This window comes from Arvicanthis niloticus, chromosome 12 (genome assembly GCF_011762505.2).
Source record: "Arvicanthis niloticus isolate mArvNil1 chromosome 12, mArvNil1.pat.X, whole genome shotgun sequence".
In the NCBI taxonomy this organism is placed as follows: domain Eukaryota; kingdom Metazoa; phylum Chordata; class Mammalia; order Rodentia; family Muridae; genus Arvicanthis; species Arvicanthis niloticus.
The window spans coordinates 12908910-12933349 of record NC_047669.1 but is presented as its reverse complement, the minus strand read 5'-3'; the positions used below and the strand labels follow the sequence as shown (position 1 = coordinate 12933349).

Genomic DNA, 24440 nt, shown 5'->3' with positions numbered 1-24440 from the left:
GATCCCCATGGCTGAAAATCAGTTGGCTTTGGACATGGGCAAAGGGCAGGTACAATTGGTCACCAAATCAAAGAAAGAGAATTTCCTTTCTTCTCTTTCCATGTAAGGTCTGCATCTACAGCTGTCAACAGAGTCTGACCCATGTGCTGCTAAACTTCAATATGGATGTCCAGGATTCAGACAGCACCAGACTAGAGTTGTCTGTGTCTGATCTGTCAAAATGTCTTAAGACTACAACCCTGGAGCTTCACTTTATTTTCTTTTCTTCAGTGACCATTTTAGATTCTGAACATGTTATGGACCTAAATTCCCTCCGTATGAGCTCAGTAACGTTTCCTATGTTGCTGTGAGCGAAGTCTGTCTTAAACATCTGAATTTATAGTCACTTGAAGCTCAAAATGTATCACCTTCCTATAAAAATTAACACTGATAAAGTATCAAAACAAGTCATTTAAACAGTGCCTTTCAAGTGGGGCTTAAGTAAAAGTTGTTCGTGGGGGGTGGGGAGGGGAGAAAAAAAACAAAAACAAAAATCAAAAGACAAATCTTGTCCCCAAATTTACTTGTAGAAGGCAAACATCCCCATCTCTGTCTCTTAGATAGTGCCGTCCATCTATGCTAGGTACTTTGAGATCACATGGAAAAAATAACCAACATATTTCATTTGAAAAAAAAAAAAAAGTATTTTTTGGCTCTTGAGTGACTGTTGGGTAAGGGGATTAGACCTCTTTGGTGCTTCTCATATTTCTGTTTGGATTTTAGAAGTGTAACAGAACTCTTAGAACTGGCGGCATGGGCTTAAGTCTTGACACTTCCAGCAATGTGCTTTTCCCCTGGGTGAAGAAGGTGAGTACATCTGACCCCAGCTTCCTATGGGCTAAGAATCTGCATGAGACCATGATGACAATGGGAAGGAGCCACCAGTTCTCACATTCTGTTAGCCCCTCTCTGTGATGCTATTTTAAAATGACATTATGATGCTACTTTCAAAGCAGGTCCATGGAATCATCATTTTTGTCTTTCTAAAGGATATACTTGGTCAAACCCTAAATTAAAAAAAAAAAAAAATCTGTCTCAGTGGCGTAGCTTGTTCCCTCAGTGGCTATAATCGTTTGCCTCAGGCTTCAAGAAGGGGTCTTTGTGAGCCTTCTACAGTTGTCTTGGGAAAAGAAAACAGTTTCTTCATGACCTTGGCTTCATAAAGCCTTCATTCCCTTCCTGGCTCACTCGTTAGCACACAGCACTCCATTTTGATCCAATAATCTTAGCAGGACAGTGCTTTTCCACAAACACAGCCTTAGGGAGAAATGCTTGTCATTTTTCAACCTTCCGCCACCTGTCCCACTTCAGAAAATGATGGTTTGTTTTATGCTAGAATTGAACATAATTAACTGAAAGCATTCTGTTTCAGGTCAAGAAGATATTTACAGTAGAATGCTGAGTTAGATCAACATCTTTCTACTTTAAATACGAAGGTCCTGGCATCTTTTCTGGAAACCATATTTTATTAAGCATAAGATATTTTACTTCTTTTGTTTGCTACATAATCATAAAAAATGAGTCTCTGAAAACAAAACATAGCCATTCATATAATGAACAAAATGTAATAATAAAGTGTTTAAGTGAAACAAACCTAAAGTATAGGCCAAATACTAATTAGATTATTTTATCATAAAGTTTCAAGAATCTTAGAGAGCCAAGATTATGTGACTTATGAGAGATGTCCTTAAAAACTCTACGATCAGGTCAGACAAACAGATTAATTTTGCTCATCAAGGGACAAACTTGTCAACAAAAACTACCCAGAGAGCTTTAAAGGTAGAAAAAGGAGAGAACACTGAAGATAATAAAAGTTGACCCAAATTTAGCCAAAGAGAAACATCTAAAGTTCTTTTAAGAGAGTGAACTTTTAACTCAAGGGCTTTAGTAAGTATACACCCTGGTAATCAGGATAGAGACAAATCATGAGGAATCTCAAGTCTGACGCCATTATAAACCAAGAAAATTAAGTCTTGATGGACAGAAGAAATACATACTTTTAATTAGTGTCGTAATTCTTGACGCATATTAGACAAAGATACTCAGAGCTTCAGTTTGTTCAACCTGTCAGCTACTCATTAAAGTGCAGGCAGAAGTATGTTTATAGCCATTTTTTTTTCTATTTTTCTCTGTAAAGGCATCATCAGTCCAGAGTAACCATATATTTTGCTTGTTCTAGTTATGCATGTGGTAATGTGGGAAAAAAGCAGTGCACGCTAATGAAGATCTTTAGTGAGAGTTAGGCCGTCTACATGGAAAATATAATCAAGTGACTGCAGAGCTCATCAACAATCCTGAGTTCATCCTCTTAATCTACATCCGATGTCATGACACAAAACGGTAGGGCGATTTCATTGTAGTGGAAGTGTAATGCATGCTGACATGACTGAGAAGATATTGATTTCAATAAAGAACAGTGACTATCCTAAGTAAACCCTAAAAATGTGATATGTGTGGAGCATTTATATGCGAGCTTCTCTATGGAAAAATATTAGCTATTATGTATGTTAATACTCCTTCCAAGTCTTCAGCTTGGGCCTTATAATATTCAAGTGCTTTGCACTGTTGGTCCCCATGTGTCCTCATAGAAATTCACATATTATATTTATTTTAAAGATGAAGAAACTGTAGCTCATGGAATAAAATAATTTGCTCAATATTATACTAAAAGCTATAAAGCAATGCTAGTGAAGAAAATCATGTCATTGGCCTCCTCTGTGCATCTGCGAATGTCTGCCTGGGATAGTCATCTAAAATTTGCATTCAAGGAAAGTGGTACTTTCATATAGCTGAAGGGTTCCACCCTGCCCAGTAAGCCAGTCCCTGTTCTCAGGATTCCTTTATTTAATCCATAATTACAAAAAGAGCCCTAGCTGTTTAGAGCTGCTGCTATTGCTGATTCTCCTCCTCCTCCTCTCCCTCCTCTCCTTCCTCTTCCTCCTCTTCCTCCTCCTCTTCCTCCTCTTCCTCCTCCTCCTCCTCCTCCTCTTCTTCCTCCTCTTCCTCCTCCTCCTCCTCCTCCTCTTCCTTCTCCTCTTCCTCTTCCTCCTCTTCCTCTTCCTCCTCTTCCTCCTCCTCCTCTTCCTCCTCTTCCTCTTCCTCCTCTTCCTTCTCCTCTTTCTCCTCCTCCTCTTCCTTTTCCTCTTCCTCCTCTTCCTCCTCTTCCTTCTCCTCTTCCTCTTCCTCCTCTTCCTCTTCCTCCTCTTCCTTCTCCTCTTTCTCCTCCTCCTCTTCCTTTTCCTCTTCCTCCTCTTCCTTCTCCTCTTCCTCTTCCTCCTCTTCCTCTTCCTCCTCTTCCTTCTCCTCTTTCTCCTCCTCCTCTTCCTTTTCCTCTTCCTCCTCCTCCTCTTCTTCCTCCTCCTCCTTCTTCTTCTTTAGGTTTTATTGGAAAGACAGTGTAAATCCCTTCATGGTACTCTCAAACTCTGAGTGGTGAGCCCAGTGAGATGATCCCCATTCTCTTAAGAAAATGGCTGCATCTCTAAATTGACCAGAGAGGTAGTCATTACAACTTCCCTTTGGCAAATGGCCCTCCCTTTAACTCTTCAGAAGTGAACTCTTGCTTCATTATTCAACTTTCTGTTCCCATGTCCTCTGTACACACCCCCTCAGAGAGATAAGCCCGCCTTTGTGACCAATTTTCATAACCCTTCCTCTTGGTACTACATAATTATCCCTGCAACTGCAGTCAGTAAATATTGAAAACACTGGTCTGCTCCACCAGACAATGAATTCATGGGAGATCATATGTGTTGTAGTCAGTGACAAATCCCTATTACTTGGAGAAATGTCTATGGCACGGTAGATGTCAGCAATCGGTTCTTTCAAAAACAAGTATAAGATCCTTCAATTACAAATCACATTCAGCAAGTCTCCTTCCTTATTCTAAGGTAACAAAGCAATGTTGAGTTATCCTGAGGCAGCTCTGCATTCAAACCACATTCGTCTCAGTGCCCATCTGTCAGCTGAGACTACAGGATATCTCCTCTAATCACTATGACCTTTGCTTTGTGTTTTTTACACTCTCTGCCGATGGGAATTGTTCTTTGAGCTTCAGCATTGGTGGGAACCCATAGCAGAAGAGCCAGAATTGTCACTCACTTGTAGTGAGTAATAGCTGGTGGCTCACACCTAACTGAGGAGCTTAGAAAGGAGTCTCTACTTCCTGAAAATGAACACATACTCACTTTTGTGCCAAGGCAGAGATTTTTTTTTCACCTGATGGTCTAGACTTTCTTTACAATGCATGTAGGTCAGCCAGAAGAGTCTCCATTTTGATGGTCTTGTTTTTATTATTTACTTTCTACTAAAGACAATTATGGGCGAATATAGGTTCCTTTGGAAGGAAACCACTTAAATAAAAGCTTAGAGAAAACTTTAGTTTCTGATAGGCCACTGACTTGGCCTAGCCCTATCTGACTTGTATGATTTCCTGCCCAGATAGCCAGAAAATTTTAGAAATTTTCACTCTGTTTTAGAACAGTGACACGATTAAGGAATTACAAATGTATGTTTTGAGGAGCCAAGACTTTGGCTTATCAAACTTATAATCTGTTTCTTGGAAATGATCTTAATGCATGACCTTCTTCCAGACTATCTACCACATGCCCAAAGGCCTACCCAGCAGCCTTTACTTGCAAGGTGTACACTGGAGCACAAAGCGAGGAGTCTATTCCTGAGTCTTGCCACTTACAGATGAGGAGCTCAAGGCCACATGTTTTCATTTTATTTTTGCTTCTTTGTCTTCGAGGTTCAGCTCTTGGGATCAAATGTGGGGTCTGCTGCTTGTCTCTGCCCTGGCCATCTAATTTACTTTTGCATGTCAGCTGCCTGGCTGATTGCTACATATTTCATTTCATTTGAGGCAAAGCTTTCGATGTCCATGTCTCACTACCCTTTGTAATTAGACAGTGTGCTGTAGCTGGAGTTGGAGCTGGGGTCCTTCTCTAACCTGTCACTTCTCACTGCAAAACAAAACTGAGGTTAGCAGCTCTGAGGCAGGCATGCCTCACTCTGGAAGCTATTTAACGCCTCATCTCAATTTATTTACCTCAATCAAAAAGTGGCCCTTTGTCAGCCAGCTCAACAGTGGGTGTCTTGGAGGGAAAGGGCTTAGAGGACCTGCTTAAGCAAAACAACTTAGGATTTCTCAGAGCATGGAAGCTAATCAGAGGAGGGCATTTGCCAGTCACCACGCTCATTCACCCACAGTCAACTACCCACATCTCTGGTGATTAGCTGTAGACACAAAGGGGACAGACAGAATCAAGGAATCAGTATAGGAGCAAGTAAACACTTTAACTGCAATACAAGATAAAAATCTAATCTCTCCTTTTTAACCACACACATTCTCTGCCCTCATCGGCAATCAATTATATGAAAGTAGCGTTTACTCTGCCCTGTTTACCTGTTAAGAGTACAACCCATTCTTAAACCAGGGAACAGATCCATCTTTTCAAAAACCTTTCTTGCTGCTTGACATTTTAACAGAAGTGAGTAAAACTCATCATACTGTAGGAAACTCACAATCAACCAACCAAACAAACAAATGACCTGTCAGACATTAGGGAAAACCATGTGTTTCTGTTACCTACAGAATACACCAAGGACAAACCTTGCATATTTATATTATTTGGCTAGCCATTTGAAAAATAGTCTTATTTTTATGAGATACCAAAAACCACATTTCTATCTGAAGATACCAGTTGAAGCCGGAGCAAGAGATAGCAATCCAAACCATTCAAAGTACACTACTTAGTAGCCCAGGAGAGGACTCAGAAGCAAAAACCCCGTTCCCTATCATTTTGAGACGTGTCAGGCTAGCGATAGAGCAAAAGCATGTGGTACACACAGGTTCAGAAGACAGAAATCTTGTTCTGAATGTCAGCTATGAGGGACTTCCTGGATAGAGTAGTTCCCCCAGAGAACCTTAGTGACTACAAAGGACTCCATCTGGAGATAAATAGATGGGCATGTGAAGGTTGGGGTACAGAAAGCAAGCAAAGGAGTCTCTTCCTCTACCTCCTCAGTCAGGCTTTTTGCCTTTTAAGTGCCTGGACACTAGCTGCTGAGATAATTTTGATGCACAACACTTAGAAGAATTGCCTTTACCTCACCTGGCATTACCATGTTTCTCTGTGTGATGGGTCCTCTACCTTAGTCTCATAAGTGTCTGCCATAGCCTGTTTCAAAGCAGTCAAGCCATCCCCCAAGCATCTGATGTTGTTGCCCTTTGTCAGGGGTAATGGTCTACCTTTTAATTCTGATTCTGTCAATAGACTGACACTAATCCAGACTGATTTGAGTAAACAGAGTATATTCCCTATTGTCTCTGTGATCTGAGAAAGAATCAGCCTGAGAAAGATCACTGCCTTGGTTGGAAATGGCCCCTGTGGGGGTTTTGCGCAAGCTTGAAAGGAAGAAAGAAAAGGCCCGGTGCAGAGTCCTGTCTAAAGCAAGCTCTCTTTGGGGCTGGTAATTCTCACAGGGGTATTATACTAACTGCACCTATTAGTGGCTTCTGCACCAATAAGAATCGAGAACTGTTTCCTTTGTAGTGTTTCCAGAGTCACTGATGAGAGTGCTTCATGACTTCTTTTCCTCTGGCCACCCACCACAGCTTTCATAAATATTTTATCCCACCACCATTTTTTTTGGGTGTCTTAAGAAACAGGAAAAAATGTTCAGGTTACAAGTTTTGAATTAAATATCATTTTTTTCCAAATATATTTCAAAGTTATTCCCCTTCCCTTAATAAATGTGTGATTCATCTAACACGAGTTGCTCAATTTTAAATTGACAAATAGATTTTATTGGGGGAGGCCATCTTGGCAAAATCTACAGTCGTGGAACCGCACTTTGTCTTCAAAGAAGAAAGTTCTTGAATGCCTTTATTTCAAATTTAGGGCACATGAATTATTCACGGTACAATAACAAATAAATTTAGAAATGAAAAATCCCATGGCAGAGGGAGTTAGTAGTCTACCCCTTTAATCCCAGTGCTCCAGAGGCAGAGGCAGGAGAGTCTCTGAGTAAAGGCTAGCCTGGTCTACGGAGTGAGTTCCAGGACAGCCAGGGCTACATGGAGAAGCCCTGTCTTTAAAAATGAACAAAGAAACAAAGTCCCATGTCTGAAATGGAGAGGAATGCTATTTGAATAGAACATTTCCAGATCACATAAGAAAATCAAGTGTACATTATAAGGCATTTTCTTTGTGAAGACCCTCGAGACCTTTCATTCAGTTTCTTCATAGAAGATTGGATGACAGATGGTACTTTGTGAAACTCGTCTATTTGTCCTAAAGTCTACAGAGCTAAAAGGATACTAAGGCTGGGCACTTTCAGAATATGTTTGGCGTAACGAAGTAGCACATGGGAAAGGAAGAAAAAACGGAGTGAGACAAGCTAGGTGTCCCTCCACTGACCGTAGAGCTCAGCCCTCTCTCTTACCCATCAACTCCACTTGTCTTCATTTTTATCTATTTCATTTTGATTTTTTTCTTAAACAGGCTCTAGTTTGAACTTGTTGGAACTTGCAGTGTAGACTGGGGTAACCTCAAACTTGCTGCAGTGCTCCTGTCTCTTCCTTAAGAGTGCTGGGGTTACAGGTCCACACCACACCAGGCTTTTCTTTGTTTTTATATCAAGTCATCAACTCCCCCATCAGCATCTCTCCACCCATGGCCTGTACTACCATTCTCGCTTTTCTATACTTTTGCTCTCATCAGGTGTCTACATCTCTTCCTTAGAGAAATAGAGTGATGCAGGGATTGTGGAAGGAAAGTATCATATTACAAAGATAGGTCTCTTCTCAACATGCCTTTTCTGATGCTATCCCCCCCAATCAAAATTTAAAATAACATGGGTGAGATGCTTTATGCGAGAAAGTAAAGCCTAAATTTATTACATATATTTTTCTTAGCTTGATGGGGGGTGGAGGTGGTATTGCCACCTGAATATCTGTTCCAAAACCTTCTGACTGGAATTCTCATGTTGAGCAAATCTCACAGATAGATTTGGTCTTCTATATTTATCTCCAGAACTGCAATTTTTATTGAGAGCAGTGACCAGAATAGAAGATTTTCTTATCTTGGACCTATGATGACTAGGAAATATAATTCATATATAACAAAGAAAATCATCTTAAGTTTGTCCCTAATTCTGATTTCCACCTAAACAAAAGACATTGTTATCTATCTCCATTGAAGTCTATGGAATTGAGTAGGTGAACCCCAACGCCTTCCAGCTCAAGTCATCCTATGGGCTAATTCTCTCTCACTGTAGTGTGCCCCTTATTACCCGCAGAACATGTCATCAAAGTTAGGAATCTCAAATGTGTGCATAGAATTCATGTTCAAGAGTCTAAAAGCCCTTGTAGTTCTCTCTCACAGTTTCTGTGAAAGCCCTTCGTTTTTAATGCACATAAATATTCTCTTTTCAAATCAGTATGCCTTGATCTGCTTCTGATCTCACATACAGTTTGTTAATTTTATACCTATGTTTTTACACACTGATTTTCTTTCCATCCATTATTTATTGAATTATAGAAACTCTAATCTGTGAAATATTTTTTCACAAATTATTTCTCCTCTCTGAATCTCAATCTCTCTCTCTCTCTCTCTCTCTCTCTCTCTCTCTCTCTCTCTCTCAGAAACTACAGTGTGCCTCTCAAGCTAGTTTTATGCTGGAAGTACATTCTGTCCTTCCTAGGCTGGCAAATTCTCAAAGGTCTCTGGCTAGGACTTACTCACTTCTGCCCCCCTTTCAAGAACAGTTCATGTGTCTAAACTTAGTTTTCAGGGCTTACTGGGTCATGCAGAAATGTTTATTTTAATGGTAAAAATAATCTATATGGATTGTGGCTGATTCTGCTCTATAGGCAAATATGTATTACTTCTTATTTGGGAATAGTCTATTTAGAGAAAAATATAAAAAGAATAGAGTTTATTTTTAGCAGTTTTAGAGTAATCAAATAACTTGTGTACCAACTAGAACATTTTTTATAAATAAAAAGGAGTACTATTAGTAATTTTGCTGGAATAGTAGACATAAACAGGGTAAAACAAGATTGAGTATTCCCAGTTTATCTGTGGCAGAAACCCCAGCTATTGACGAGAGCCATGGGCAGAGAGTCCATGGGTTGAATGAGACCTGAGAAAGGGTTCCTCTCTACTATTCCATCTGGTGCAGCAAAGTGCAATGAAAGGGTGCAGACCTGGCAGCCGATGTGTAGCGAGTGCGAGAAATGCATTTTTCTACTTCCATGCAGTCCATGGCTAAGCCATTTATCTTCCCTCCCTCTGAGCTCTCACATAGAGTTCTGATTGCACACATCTCTGCTCAGAGCCCATTCCTGATTTGCCATGGCCTCTGTCAACACACTCCCCACTCGGTAGCATGGATCTTGCTTAGTCACTCTAATATTTGTAACTTTATGTCCTAATGACTCCATACTTTCTAGTCCGTTGATCTGTATGACATTTCTGAGCATGTCCTTCAGCACCCAACTCTTGTGTTTTCAGTGTTTTATCACTTCTCCTAAAACTCTTCCTTTCCTTGTGTAATCTAGACTCAGAGAGCTCTATCTGCCCTTCCAAGTTCAGCTGCATCCAGCATACACATTTGGAGCATCCTGGTTGTCCTAGCATGGGTTTCTATCCTGCTATGACACTTGGCATGTTGCCCACACTTCCCTACCACACTGAAGACCTCTGCTGTGAATCAGATGAACTTCTGGAACAACTGCTTTTCCTTTTGACATTCCAAACCATTGTCTTCTAAACCCCAAATCCCCTGCCCGGTTGGATACTCTCTATAAGCACCATTAAAATTAGCATCAGGTGACAGAGAACACCTTTGCCCATCATCACCCAACTTTATTCTCATCAGGTATCAAAGGAGAGGGGTTTTGAAAACATTGTCATCTTCAAAACAAGTAAACCTCATGGCAATTATGAAAAGATTTTCTTTTTAAACTAAGTTCTCTTTTGATTACTAGTGCTGTCTCTATTTTATATTTTACAATCAATATAAAATAAAAAGGAAAAAATATTCAACAGCAAAAGGAAAAGTTTGACTTGATAGCTGCAAGAGAAGATATTTTTACCTATGTTCCTCCCTCCTAAGCAATCAGCGCACACCAAAGAAAGCTCAGGTGTGCTGTGTGTCTAAGGCAACATACTTCTTAACCTTTTCACTCGAATCCTCCTCCTCCGTGCTAAACCAAGTCTCATGACCACAGACACATACTTCCTTAACAGGGCAGAGTACCGAATTCCTCCTAAATGCTCTGCGTTCAAACCTAAGAACATTTGTGGCAGATTTACGCTCAAGAAATGAAAGCAGTCTGAGGAAAGAACGGACAGGCCTGTTGTTGCTGCTGTGGGTAACTTTCATTTGTACTTCCGTGCCCCCCCCCCCCCCCCCCCCCCCGTTGAGGATCACTGCTCTCCTAAAAAACAACCAAACCAAACAAGCTTCCCCTTATCTAGATAAAGGATTAGTGTTTCCTTATCATCCCATCTCTTTTCCAATAGTAGCCAGGAAGGTATGATCTATGATCTGCCATCTAAGATCTCTTTCTCCCAGTCCCTTCTGGGCTTGAGGGTACCCAGTTGGAAAACAGGTAGGGCAAGGCAGCCTCGTGGAGAGTGACTATGTGACTGACACTCAGAGTCAATCTACAGCTGATGCCTGCCACTGTTCTTGGCCTGAGAAGGTTCTTCATCTGAATGGGAACTCTTAGGACTGGCATTTATTAACAAGGAAAAGAGACACTGTCCCCCATTTAAAATACAGCCACTAGAAAAGGCCAGAGATAGAAAAACCTTGCCCTCTGGGACCATGCAGGCCCCGAGATCAGTTGAGTTAGCTGTGACCTGGCCTGCCAGAGCGCTGCTGTTGCCGCACTTTCCCCGAAGCATTGCATAAGTATTTCATGGAAAACTCTCTGGGTAGCTCCCTGAGTTACAACAGTCCTCTTCAGAGTGTATACAGTTGCCCCACAGAGTGCCAGATAAAAATTAGTAAACAGTATATACTTTTATACATAGAGCACTTTCAAATACAGAACGAGAAACAATCAACTCCCGAGTAGTAAAATCAAGAGGTTTGAGTCTTAGACTCTGTTTAGTATCAATTTACAGAAAGGCTCTTTTCTCTCTCCAAACTAGAGATGTTTCAGTAAACATCTCTTTCTGAAACAAAGCTTCTCTCTTCTTTTCTCATTTCTTCTCTTCTCTTCCCTATACCATCTCTCTCTCTCTCTTTCTCTCTCTCTCTCTCTCTCTCTCTCTCTCTCTCACACACACACACACACACACACACTCACATGCATGAGCCTGCACACACACACATACAGACACACACACACACACACACACACACACACACACACACACATGCACGAATGCAGAGATGCTGATGCAATAGTGTAGCCGGGGTGGGGGGCACCAATCTAGAGTTTTTGTCTTTTTGTTGTATTGTTGTTTTAGAAAGCAGAGTTTGGTCTGTGAAAAAAATTCCTTTCTTGTGACACTCTTTATCTGAGCCTGGGATGGATTCAAGCTTGGCACTAGGTCCCATTGCAGGCTTGTTACTTCTCCATTGTCACACAAGCGCAGAACTTTAAGTCCTGCCTGTCACTTCTTGCCCATATCCTCCTTCCCCCTGGATTCTTTCCTGCTCATTAGCAACTTCCCTGGATCCAGCTCTGCTGGTGGGAAGTAACTGGAAAGCTGAAGGGAGTCTAGAGAGGAAACATACTGCTTCTTTACGAATATTTAAATTAACTCCAATTCTCAGTAAGTTAAGTTTAAAAACTTATTTTGTCAGAGAGTACATTATAGTTATTGAATAATCTTTGCTAGATATATTTCTTCTATGTCTCCAATCTGTCCATGTTTAACAATTCTTGCTAATTCTATACTGATGGATAAACATGAATAATATTGAAACTCCGTAGTCTCAGAAGCACGTGAACCCAAATAGTCCATATACTTAGAGGCGGCACTAGATATTAGCGAGAAGCCCACATAGACAAGGAAGCCAGTCGTAACAGAGCCTGGCCATGAAGCTACCACATAATGCATACACTGCTGGAAGAATAGAAAAGCCATGAAGCAAGTGAGGAAAATGATTCATACAACAGGAAGTTCAGCCATGTTCTTTTGTAGCTGTCTTCTAGGAAGCTCAGAACATTCCAGCAGCTGGCCCAGCAGCCTCCAGAACTCTCAGAATTCTCTGCCTAGCATTTGAAAAGCCTGTGTAGAGGTATTTCCTTCATGATGAGGCTGCCATATTCTCGCATATAAAAATGAGCGTTTTTATGAAAGGCAGTTTTCCCGCAGATATATACCATTATCGTGTTTTTTTTAATTGTCGTCCTTTTCTGACACTAATTAAGACAATCATTTCTTTGTACCTTGGCACTGGGCTTGTAAAATTCTCACCCATATCTTAGAACTAACTTTGCTTTCCTCTTTCACATTCACTCACAGATAGCAAGTCCCTAGACACTTGAAAATTACTGCGCAAAACAGATTACAAATACAGACGAAATTAGATGGACAGACTGATTGTTTCTTAATTAAGAAAACTGAGCAACATCGGATGCAATGGAAAGAGCCAGGCGCACATACAAGTTACAGCATTTCTTTAAAATTGGTTGCTTGCATTATAAGCTCCCCTTCAATAGTAAAGCAAAACAAGAAACTCGAGTTTCTCTAGCAAAGGCAGGCAAGACTGCCTGTCTGTTTTAAATGAAAGCAGGTACTTCCTTTTCCTCCTTGAGATAACTTGATATTTCCCCTGTCATATTTGCACAGTTCAGGTGTCTAGACAACAGCATGGTCATTCACAAAGCATCGGCCCTGCTCTCCTGCCCTTTGGTTCTCTTCCTCGTGCAGTGTGAGCTGGGTGCTATGATTTGTTTTGACTATTAAGTTGCTGGATTCCCGTACCCTAGCCTCCTTTACCCAAGCATTCACCCACACTTTCTGGACAGCCAGCCCCTGAGCCCTCCCTATCAGATCAGTGTCAACACAGCTGCCTCTTCGTCGGAATGTAAACTAATATTGTTGTTAGGCCTTACCGGCCTGAGGAAACATCCTCAGAGCTCTCTAGTCTGACCAGCAGCTTATGTCCCCCTTCATCCCTGTGCTCCGTGATTTAAATCCCTAAGTCAAACTTGCTAAGATCGGAACAGAGGACTGCCAAACCTTAAAATCTTGAACGCTCTGATGCTCAATTTTGTACACACACACATACACACACACATCAATGGTTAATAGCGTACTGTTCTGTTCTCAAGTAACTTTTCTGTCCTTCCAGAAAACATGTACCTCAGTCACCTCACAGTGCAGTGCAGAGGAGACTCAAGGAGACATGTACATGAGCCCCCGGGACTGATACATCTAAAAGAGCTAGATTTAAACAAACGACTTTATTACTTTAAAAAACCAACCAACCAACCAACAAACAAACAAAACCAATCCATTGCCTGTAAGTATGAAGCCTGGAGAACTGAACTAAACTGTTAATACACAATCAATTAATTTGTCTCACTGGTACATTCACACCCATCAAAGCTCTTAGCAGAATGCTCTTTACTTCTGCTGCTGTTCTTATAAGAAAAGAGATTTTTGTAAAATCGTGAATATTGTGTTTCTTTGAATGCATAATGTCACCCAGGAATTTTTTGTTTGCCCCTTTGCTCCTACTGTTTCATCTGATACTGAAAGAAAATAAAAGAAATTCCTACAGCCACTACAGAAAACATTCACTCAGAAAAGAAGACTCCTACATACCACTTGAAGACACATTTATACTAGATCACTAGAACCACAACCATGTATTGTTTTTTTTATTTAAAAAAAAGAAGCGAAGAAAAGCATCTCTATGCAGAAGGCTAAAAAATCTTAAAGCCTTACCTCACTAAATTGAGTCTGGGCATTGTTTTCCAGGTACAACATGTTAGCAGTGAGACTGGTCAAGGCTGCTCTCCTCTTTTCTGCTTCCAGGGTTTTGCCAGCCCCCCCACCCCCTCTGAGAACCTTTCGCTGCGAATCTTCTAAGAAGATAACAGAATTCAGGTGCCTCTGTCTTTCTCTCTCTGTACATACTTTAAGACTCCCTAATATATACCCAACTATAGGCATGAGGGGCGGGACTCTTCACTTTACCTGTCCAATCCATCAACTTCCACCTGGGCTCCTCCACTCCAATGGAGTGAGGCCTCTCCCATCTCATTAAGTAGTTAGAATTCCTTATCACCAATCTTTAAAAGAAAAGAGAAAAAAAAAAAAAAGAGCAGAAGACAGACAGGTAAAACTTTCCCTGTCTCTTTCATAAGAAAGTGCACTCTGTCCTAAAAACAAAACAGAACCTCCCCCAAACAAACCTATCACCCCCAGCAGACAGGCAGAAGGGAGGGAGGCGGGACACTAAGGTGTTACTACACTTTCAAAGTTGAGAAACAGAAGTTCTGCGAAAGTTTTGGAAGGCTTTTTTCTCCCCTGCATTTGGGATTTTTAAGAATGATTACACAAAGTTAGAGATTAGGGAAAATTACGTGTGTATTTTCTCAATATAAAACTCCTAAAGATACTGCCTGTCAGCGCAAGTATTCAGTATCTTCTTATCATACATATACCAGCAGATTCATGTCAAACAATGTAAGCCACTTGCCTGTTCAAAATATGTTTCAGGAGCAATTCAAACCTTCAGTCTTGCTAGGCTTATAAAACAAACATACAAGCTAGATACAGTTAGGTAGAAGACCTGGAAGTATAGCCATGCCCCCCAAAACCTCCTCTATTTGTATATATTTTTTCTCTATTATATTCAGTTTCTATTAAGGCTCCAGAAAAGATATTAGACATATATATTAAAATTGATTATTGATCATTTACTGTCACATTTCTGTTTTAATGACTAAAATGGTTACCTTTGATCATAATAGCATGGACTTGCATAAATACATATGAATATTATTATAGACTCTCTTAGGTTCTTAGACTTAGTTAAGATGGAATGTATCCAAATTCTGATGTAATTTCTTACATGCTCTGCCATCATTATTTTGGGCTTAAAATCCAGCCAGCCTTGTATCTGAACATTAACCTCCCCAAAATCAGAAACATAGTTTTCTCTATTATATCTAAAATTATAGCTGGCTAAGATTACTATGAGTTCTTCTAAAATTTAGGAGATTAAAAAAAAAAAACAGGAAAAAATCTAGAGCTCATAATAGTTTACTATATAAAAATTCCAGAATTAGCATTTGCAATATATTTATAAATTTGAATTTGCCTTTTGTCTACACCCACTTTGAATTTCCAGACCTCATTCAGGTAAAGGATGAAGTGGTCATTGGAGTGAAGGTTATTTTAAGGACCCATGAATGATTGTTATTAGTGAAGCCTTTTTTTTTTTTTTTTTTTTTTTTTTTTTTCTGGAAAGAAAAATCTCCCATATATAATTTAATCTGAAATATTCAAGAATATGAGATTTTGAATACAACAAAATTATTTCAAACAAAATAGTCACTTCCTCCCTTAAATATGAAGAAGAATTATGTTTCTTACTACCTTACGTTAATCAAACAAAAAGTAGGTGGGGGGGCGCTAAAAAATAGGGTAGCATCATTTAATCTACGTCTTTCCATTTTATTTCCATGGACAGGTTAAGGGTGAATATAAAAGTTGGATGATCCCAAGAATGTTTTGAAAAGCCAGTATTGCAACTAGCCCCAGCAGGAATGGGATCTCCAAGGAGCTGCAGGCTCAACAAAGGAATTTTATTCAACCTATCATTAATATCAAATGAATTTTCCTTGAGAGTGGCTGTTTTCAAGTAAATTTGTTATTACATTGATTTTCATACTAATTTGACAGTATAATCATTTGAGTACTCTAACTGAGCTATTAATTATATACAATCAAAGGGTAAACAAACATTTTTGTACAAAGTTAAAAGATTCCCAGCAGGACTTGAGGATGAAAAGTCTCATTCGTTCTGTGTTAATCACATATAAACAGATCAGTCTGTGGTCTCAGTCAGACATGGACCAAGATTTTAGACAGGAATCTAAGAGCAAAGTACCATGGCTGTTTTAGAACTCTGGGTAGTTGAAGAAAAGAGCCTGGACAGAGGATTTAAAGAGTTGTGTGGCCAGTTCTGGCTTTTGCCAGCTCCATGTCCTGGGGGCAAGTTACTCAACCAGCCTAGATACAGACTCCTCATTTGGGAAATGACAGTGTGTCAGAGCTCAGGATTCCTAAAGACCTTTACAAAGAGGGAAGTCTGTGTCTTTGCCTAGGATTAAGAGAAGTGCTACACAGAGTTCCTTCATTTTGCTTTGGTAGCTGTCCCTCAGTTTGTTTATCTCTGTATTGAACACATGGTGAAGTTAAGCAGAGTAGAATTATAAATACTTAAAGGTACAGAGAAAAAAACCAAGTGATATATTGGGAATTAAAATGCATGTTTTTTTATTTATTTTTGCTTTAGGATATTTCCATGAAGAAAAATTAGCTAACTGTCCATATCAATTTGAGTTTAATGTAAACATATTCATAAGAGTACTAATTAAAGTATATCTGATAATGTTTGGTTTCAGAATTACCATCCTGGATGTAACAACCATGCACTTACCCAAGCTAGCAGTTATAGGGAAGTAGCAGTTCCATGCACTCTGCTTTCCCTGGGAGCACAATGATTTGAACCTAGGCCATGCAGAGTTGACTAGGGAACAGTATGGCACATAAAGTATGGACCCTCTAGCAAATGAGACATACACATGTGTTTTGTGTATAAACAGTAAATCTGTCCTATGTGTGGGGTTAGCGGAGTAGAAAGGAAAAGCATAGGCTTTGTGGAGCTTAGTCTTACACCTGAGAGTGGTCCTCCCGAAGAAATTCATTTTCTTAGAAGACAATGAAGATTAAAAGCCAAGACTATTAGTACTTAGGATTATTTATTTACCAAAGGAAACCAAGAATTGGCAACTCGTTTGTTTTTCATTGCAATGTTAAAAACTCTAAGAAAGAATGTGCATCTAGTTTTAAGTTTAGTAATTTTTCTGTGTCTTAACCAAAAAGTAACTGGGTGAGGCAGCAAAAGGAGTAAATTACAGTGTCTTCTCTCTCCTGGGACCTGCAGTCAGCCTCTCCTAGACCTTTCCTAGAAAAAGTGAGGGGGCACTCATAGGGTACCCCAACTCTAGTAGGATAGACAACTATTTAGAAAAGACATTCAACCCATCAAAATCCGGTCCCAGGGTTATGTGCTGGGGGCTTCATCCTCCCCACCATGCCCATTACACAGAGGCCCTATCTGCCCCCTTCTGTCCTCTTCCTCCTCTGTCCACTTCTTCATTGGGCACTCCCTCATTTCTCTATCTGGCTCCTACTAAGCTGTACTCAGTGATCACCTGATGCATCTGTTTGTTTTGATATTCTTTTCGCACTATCTTCAGGGTACTTCTTGAATCTCCTAGTTGAAATAAAATCTTACATTATATGGTGTCAAAGCAGTTGTAAAATTCTACCTTTCAATAAAAGTATTGTACACTGCTTCATTAAACAATATTTGTTTGAAGTTAGAATATTATTTCCTTTCTATCACATGTAGTATCGATAAACCCCTATGTTTCAGTTTCCTTCTAAAAGAAAGAATATGTGAGCTGAACAGAGACTCTTTCCCAAAGCTTATTAGGAAATAAACACTTATTTTGTGGAATACTTTTCCCAGAAAAATCACAGCATTAAAATAGAGAGGAAAACTAATGACTCCAATCTAACCTCAGCATCTCAAATCCTTAATAATCATTTGTGAAGAGGGAAACTCACCAGCTCGATAAAGGATAAAGGGGTAAGTCCAAAAGAGCTTGGGGTTTTTAGAGCATGGGGGAAGCTCAGGGCTATGGGGACTTTCCGAGCTGCTGCAAACCAAATCATCCTCATCTTTAAATGTCAGGTGCCAACCAAATTGAAGGGTAATTGACAGAGCACACAGAGTAATTCTTCAAACTCTGACTTTCCCTCAGCTAACTGATTTCCTTCCTTCTGTGCTCCGCACGAGTGACAAGAATGGACATTTTTTATAAACTGCTGAAGTCACCTGGTCAACTTCCTCTTTGGTCTAAAGCTGCATTCAAAATCAAGATATAGGCCACACCCATTTTAGGGTCACCAGGTAGGCTCTGAAAGGTGGGGATGCCTTCTAGCACAGATGGGGCAGGATCTTCTCTCCAATTCTGATGGTTGTGTTCAAGATAGAAGATTTTGTATAAATGTTATTTAAAAGGTAAAACAGTAGAGAGAACTCTCTCTCTCTCTCTCTCTCTCTCTCTCTCTCTCTCTCTCTCTCTCTGTGTGTGTGTGCGTGTGTGTGTGTGTGTGTGTCAGTCTATCTTGGAACTTTATCTGGACCAAGTATGCTTTGAAAGCTTTGAAGTATTTGATTTACATATATAAAATTTATTTAATTCTCATGAAAATGATGACTTAGAAGTACATTGATGCTGCGTTGCCGATGACGACATTGAGGTACCAGGCGACAGGTGACAGGTGATGGTGAAAAACTGTATATTTTGACCCCCTAAATCTACATGCAACTCTGATGAATGATTAGGCTGCAGCTTCATATCTCTGCCTAGTCTCTGTTTTACCTCCTCCGATGCCATGGCCACAGCAGACCCTGTGATTCAGCCCACTCTGTGATTATAATAATAGCCGAGTGTTAACCACATCACCTCCCTGCTTTTAGATAATGCTTGGCTTTTGAAGGTCTCCAAAACAATTCAACTCAATCGATGTAGAAATAGAGAGATATAATCATCTTTCATATAATTCTTTATTATGATAGAAAGTTGAAGGGTAATCTGATAATTAGAAGCAAAAACTGAAAAACTCCAATGATTAAAAGCCAACTATAAGCACATCACTCATAGTTAGTGTTAACATTAGCATCCTCCTGTGTTTATGTACAGCAAAAATTAACATGATATACAATATTACTTTTGTTAATTATCATAGCAAAAATTTTAAAAAGTACTGGGACAGATGTTAAAGCCTAAGTAACTGAATGGATATGGTATCTTCCTAATTTCCAAGAACATAGTTCCAAAACATATTCAGAAGACTCTGCCCACCACAGCACTATAAGACAGCATTCTAACTTTAACAATGAAAAGGGAAATTCTACTTTTAATATTGATTATTTGCTTGGTGGTGAGATTGTGTTTCAATATTCACCAGTCCTTTGCATCCTACTGTTTATTTATCTAAAAGGTGAGATGAGAGCAATGTGCATACTAGGCCTTGATCCTGCAACAGTCCTTCCCTCAGCTTCACGGTAGTCAGGATTTTAGGCATGAGCCACCAAGCCCACCTAGGATTTATCTTTCAAATGCTCTCCAAATAGCCTGTGCTTGCCCTCCAACAGTGCCCTATTGAATTTGTAAGTTCTTGATATTTTTAATGATATTAACACTAAAAATTAATCAAATATTAAGTTACTTCTGCTTTGATTAGAAATTGGCATACAAATTCTGATCACTGTATAAATAAAATGACTTCTTTGGTATGTAACACACTTGTACTACTTATTCATATTATCTTAAAATATATAAAATAAGAATACACAGAATAAAATATAATCACATTTTCTAGAACCTAGAGGCATCGCTTGTTAAAATTTCAATATATACTTTGCCAGAGGGACAAATAACATGTTAAGAAGGCATGATTTATAAACTGTATATATTATCTTAAGTATTAAAGGCATATTTGTTCATACAATGGCCTTAAAGCAGAATAATATGTTACTAGGTAAAACACCACAGCATAAGTTCAATAATTCAACTAACAGATAATATTGTATAGGTAGAATCATATGGTTCATGGGGCAAAGTGTACATGGTGTACCCGGGTGTATAAGCAGGATCTTATTTGTAATGTCCAGAACCCATGTAAAGGTCACATTCACTAGCACATGTCTGGAATCTCAATTTTCTTACAGTGACATGAGAGGCAAAGACCAGAGAATCCTCAAACCATCTTTTGGGCCAGCTATCCTGATATACAAAGCAGCAAATAACAAAGAGGCCTTTTCTCAAACAAGTTGGAAAGTGAAGACTGATAACCAAGGCTATCCTATGACTCCCATGTGCCCATTGTGGTATATGCATACCTGTGCACGTGTGTGCGCACACACACACACACACACACACACACACAGAGAGAGAGAGAGAGAGAGAGATTCACACACTACTCCAAAAAGCTACCACACATTGTTCTCTGTATGTAGATATTATAGCTTCTATTTAGACCATTCTGTGCTTAGAGCTCACATGCTGTTCGAATGCTCGTGTGTTGGGGGTTTATTCCCTGGCTGATGGCGCTATTCGGGGTCTGGAGCTTTAGCAGTGAAGTTGAGTTGGAAGAAGTAGGTGTTAAAGGGTGGAGTGAGACTTTGATATTTCCTCCCACACTTGCTCAAGCTATGATGGTTTTGCCTCAACACAGGACAGAAAGAAACAGAGCCAAGTAACAATGGACTAAACCCTTTGATTGTCAAGATCTCAAGTAAGAAGTTTGCCTTTTTAGGTTGCTCAGCTTGAGGGTTTTTCAGAAATCTAATGTGATTCCAGAATAGAAAAGCTACAACATTAATTCCTTATACATTCATTATATAAGTGAGTAACTTCCTCCTTTTGGAACTTGGCATTACTCATTAAAATAAACAGGTTAATCTCCACACCCACTGGTTGGATTTACAAAAAGCAGGTCTTAATATCAAACCAGCTCACATCGAATACCGGTTATGTTTATTTAACATTTTGAACACTTTCCCCTAAAAAGTCAAAATTTTATCCCATGTTATCTTTAACTCTTCTAGCTAGCTCCACATTGGTAGTTTACATAATAGATTCTACAAAATATGGCTATCATTCTTATTTGTTCATGTGCATCATTCCATACTTTGCTACTACATACCATTCTTATTTTCAAACATTACGATGACTTAAGTTTCAATAGTCTGATTAATAATTATATCTCTGTCCTTATCTTAGTCTTCTGATTTGATGCCACAGTGTGTGCAGAGATGCCACTACACTAAGTGTCCCAGGCAATGAAACTGCCAACAGGCAGGGAGGAAAAACACTCTGGAGTCACAGTCAGAAACCGGGGTCTGGGGCCTACATGGCTTTAGGCTAGTCCCTTTTAATGGACAGATGGTGAAGAAATGCTCACTCAAGACAATTACAAAACATACCATGTTGCTTTCTAGGTCTATTGACCTATATCTCAATGCAGTACTAGAACTTAACATACCTCTCTTCCTAAAACCATAGAAGAAGTTGACCCCTCTTGCCTGTAATGATTGTACATTAAAGACATCTATCCCCAGAACCGTGAACATAGGACAGTGTTGTGACTTTTGTGACTATGCCGAGTACAAGCCTTCCCATTCCACATCTCAGTCTTCGATCTGGTCTGTAAACTGTTGTCATGGTATGATCCTGGATGCGACTAGGATTCCTGAGTTTTAGGAACTTATATTTGTCTATTTTCCCATGACATAAAGTTTATTATTGATGAAAACAGAAAACACCCAGTGTGAATCATCTGTGTCTTCTGGATTTCCTCCCTTAAGAAAACTGGGGCAGTTGATTTCCATGCAGCTTAAGGCCTGGGAATTTCAGGCGTCACTTTTATTTCCTCAAATTGTTTCTGCTTATCTCCAGGTTAAAGGAGAAGTCGTAGCTTTACACCTTTGAAGATATTTGAAAGACCCTGCCTGACTCTTCTAGGTAAAGCACACAGCACCTTGATTCATGGATCCTGCCACCTCACTTCCACCCATGCTCTGCTCTGGTCACTCAGGGTTGTATCATCCCAAGACGCTTAGCATTAAACAGGGTTGTACCACCTCAAGACGCTTAGCATTAAACGCTGGTACACATAAACGTATTTGATAGTCTATTCAGTGACTTTTCCATCTGCCTTTGGTATCACCTGTCTGCTCCCTCACTTTCTATAAGTGAATCTAGTGAATGGCTAAGTTCTGGGGAGTTTCTGAAGTCAGTAATTCTGTTCAATACAGTTTTACTTCCTCAGTATTAACTGTACAGTCATGGTTGTGTGGCCCCAATCAGCCTTTTAGCAGAAAACGTATTACAAAATAAGATCAACTCCACATTAAAAAGAGGGAAGTTGAAATACTCAGAAAATGACAACTAGAGGCCTCAGTGGATACAAGATAATTGACCTCTTCTCAGGGGACTGAGGCACTTTCTAGAACTGAAGTCCAGCAAATGGAGGATACCCTTCCATACACATGGCATCAGGCTGCCTCATGTTCCACTTTTGGCAGTGGAGCATGGGAGGAAGAAAAAGCATTAAATAAATACAGTGCGATGTCATAGTACAGAGTTGTCTTTCCCACATGTGGAACACACTGAAGCATTTGTTACATCCACTAAAGACCAACATGATCCATAATATCAGATTTGAAAGCAGCTACTGGCATTCTTTTCATAAAAGAAGATGAAACGTTCATATATAAAGAAGTTTTAATAATAATCTTGTGATAATTCTCGCTTTAGGATAGTACCTACCAATTGAGCACTTTTTGGGAAAAGCTGCTTTAACTGACAAAGAGGAACATAATAGCTGTGAGATTTATAATAATTGCCTTAGGATTTTATTTTACATTGTGCCTTACAACACACATATATTATGTTTCACAATCTTTCAGCTGGTTCTATAGTTTACTCCAAAAGGAAAATTCAAATGAACCAGCCCTCATGTGACATGTCACCTCTAGAGCTTTCAAAACGTGCTATTTGCTACGTACTGCTATGTTTTCTTATTTCTTTATGGTTCCGTATTTCCTCTAGGTAGCCTGTTGCTAATTTCTTGCCAAATTTGTATTATTGCATATCTCATCCTGGTACCCTGTATCCATGTCTTTCTGAATTCTATAATAAAGAGGCACTTGAGAGCAGTGGCCAGGCCTCAATCAGGTCTGTAGTCCCAGCAGCTTGAGAATCAGCAATCAGCACAAGTTCTGCTAAAGAGAAGTCTGCTTTGTAAAGCAAGCTTGTCTTCCTTTATTTCAGTTCTCAAATAAGAAAATATGCTTGCAGAGGATTAAATGTGTAATGAAGTTCACACATAAATTACACTTATAGCTGAGCTCAGAACTCAGATTTGCTGGCTCCATCCCCACAGACTCACTCTGTGTGGCACCAACTGCTCATTACTGAAGAGATTACTGTCTTGCACGTGTGCCAACAGCATGCAGGAATGCAGCCTCAGAAAAAGTAGCATTTTGTTTGCATGGTCCTCAAGAGAAACTGAGAGGTCCTGTGGACACAACAGATTTCAGTAGGCTGTGGGTTCCTTTCAGCAGTGTGTCCCTTGCTGAAGATTGCTCTCCTGAACTTTCTACTGTTACAAACAAAGTGAATTGACTTATTTCCAGCTTCCTAGTCCTGATTCACAACTTGATTAAAAAGTGGTGCAACCAAATTAGGTGTGCCGCTGAGACTGGGTGGCTGAGCCAGAACTTCCAGCCTGTGGAGGACGCTGTTTTGATTTTGTAAGAAAACATTATCTGTATCCATCATTAGCTGGAAAATTCTCTCAGAAAGAGATTTTAAAAGTCAACAAGAGAAGTGCTGCCTCTGAAGAATATATGCAATTTCTGGAGAAGACCGAAATGTTTTTCAGGCTCACTCATGTTAGACAACAATGGGAAAATAGTTAACTAGTACCGTGCATGCTTGGCATGTGTGAGGCCCCGGTTGCATGGCATCCAACTAACCCGACAAACGAAACAAAACCAAACAGCAAAAGAACAATCAGGAATCTACCCAAACTGAAACATAAATAAATGAAGTTAAGATTATAGGGTAATTATAAGAATGATGAAATAGTTTCTTTAAATGGAAATAGTTTAAATATTCTGGTTGTATTAAAATCATAGAAGAAAACAAGTGAAAAGGCCAGGTTTCAACGTGTGTAATGTAAAAACCCATATGGGTATGCATATGCATGTTCTTGCACACATACATGCACAAGCATATATATGCATATATATGCACACAAGTACACATATGCACGTATACATCTACACACAAATACATGCATACATCATAGATGCACACACATTCACATATATACACTATGGTTGATCTAGCAAAATGAAAAAAAAACCCTCTAGGGTTTATGATATAGAACTTACCTAGCATGCAAGACGCTGGTTGTTACTCCTAGTACCAGAAAGAGATAGAGAAAGATAGGCAGGACAAGACAGGATAAAAGTGTGTGTGTGTGTGTGTGTGTGTGTGTGTGTGTGTGTGTGTGTGTGTGTGTGTATGTGTGTGTGAA

At 39.6% G+C, this 24440-nt stretch overlaps 1 protein-coding gene across 5 annotated transcripts in view; it reads right to left on the bottom strand.

The window, feature by feature from the left end:
- The window catches only part of Tp63 (tumor protein p63), a 203258-nt gene that overhangs the window by 76181 nt on the left and 102637 nt on the right, over nt 1–24440 (bottom strand). The window contains exon 1 of one of the 5 annotated variants that reach the window (XM_034515070.2): nt 13968–14156. The exons of the other annotated variants lie outside the window; for them this stretch is intronic. Within the exon in view, the coding sequence (XP_034370961.1) occupies nt 13968–14009 (42 nt within the window). The 5' untranslated portion in view covers nt 14010–14156. Of the gene's footprint in view, nt 1–13967; nt 14157–24440 lie in introns of those variants that run through there. 5 annotated transcript variants of the gene reach the window in all.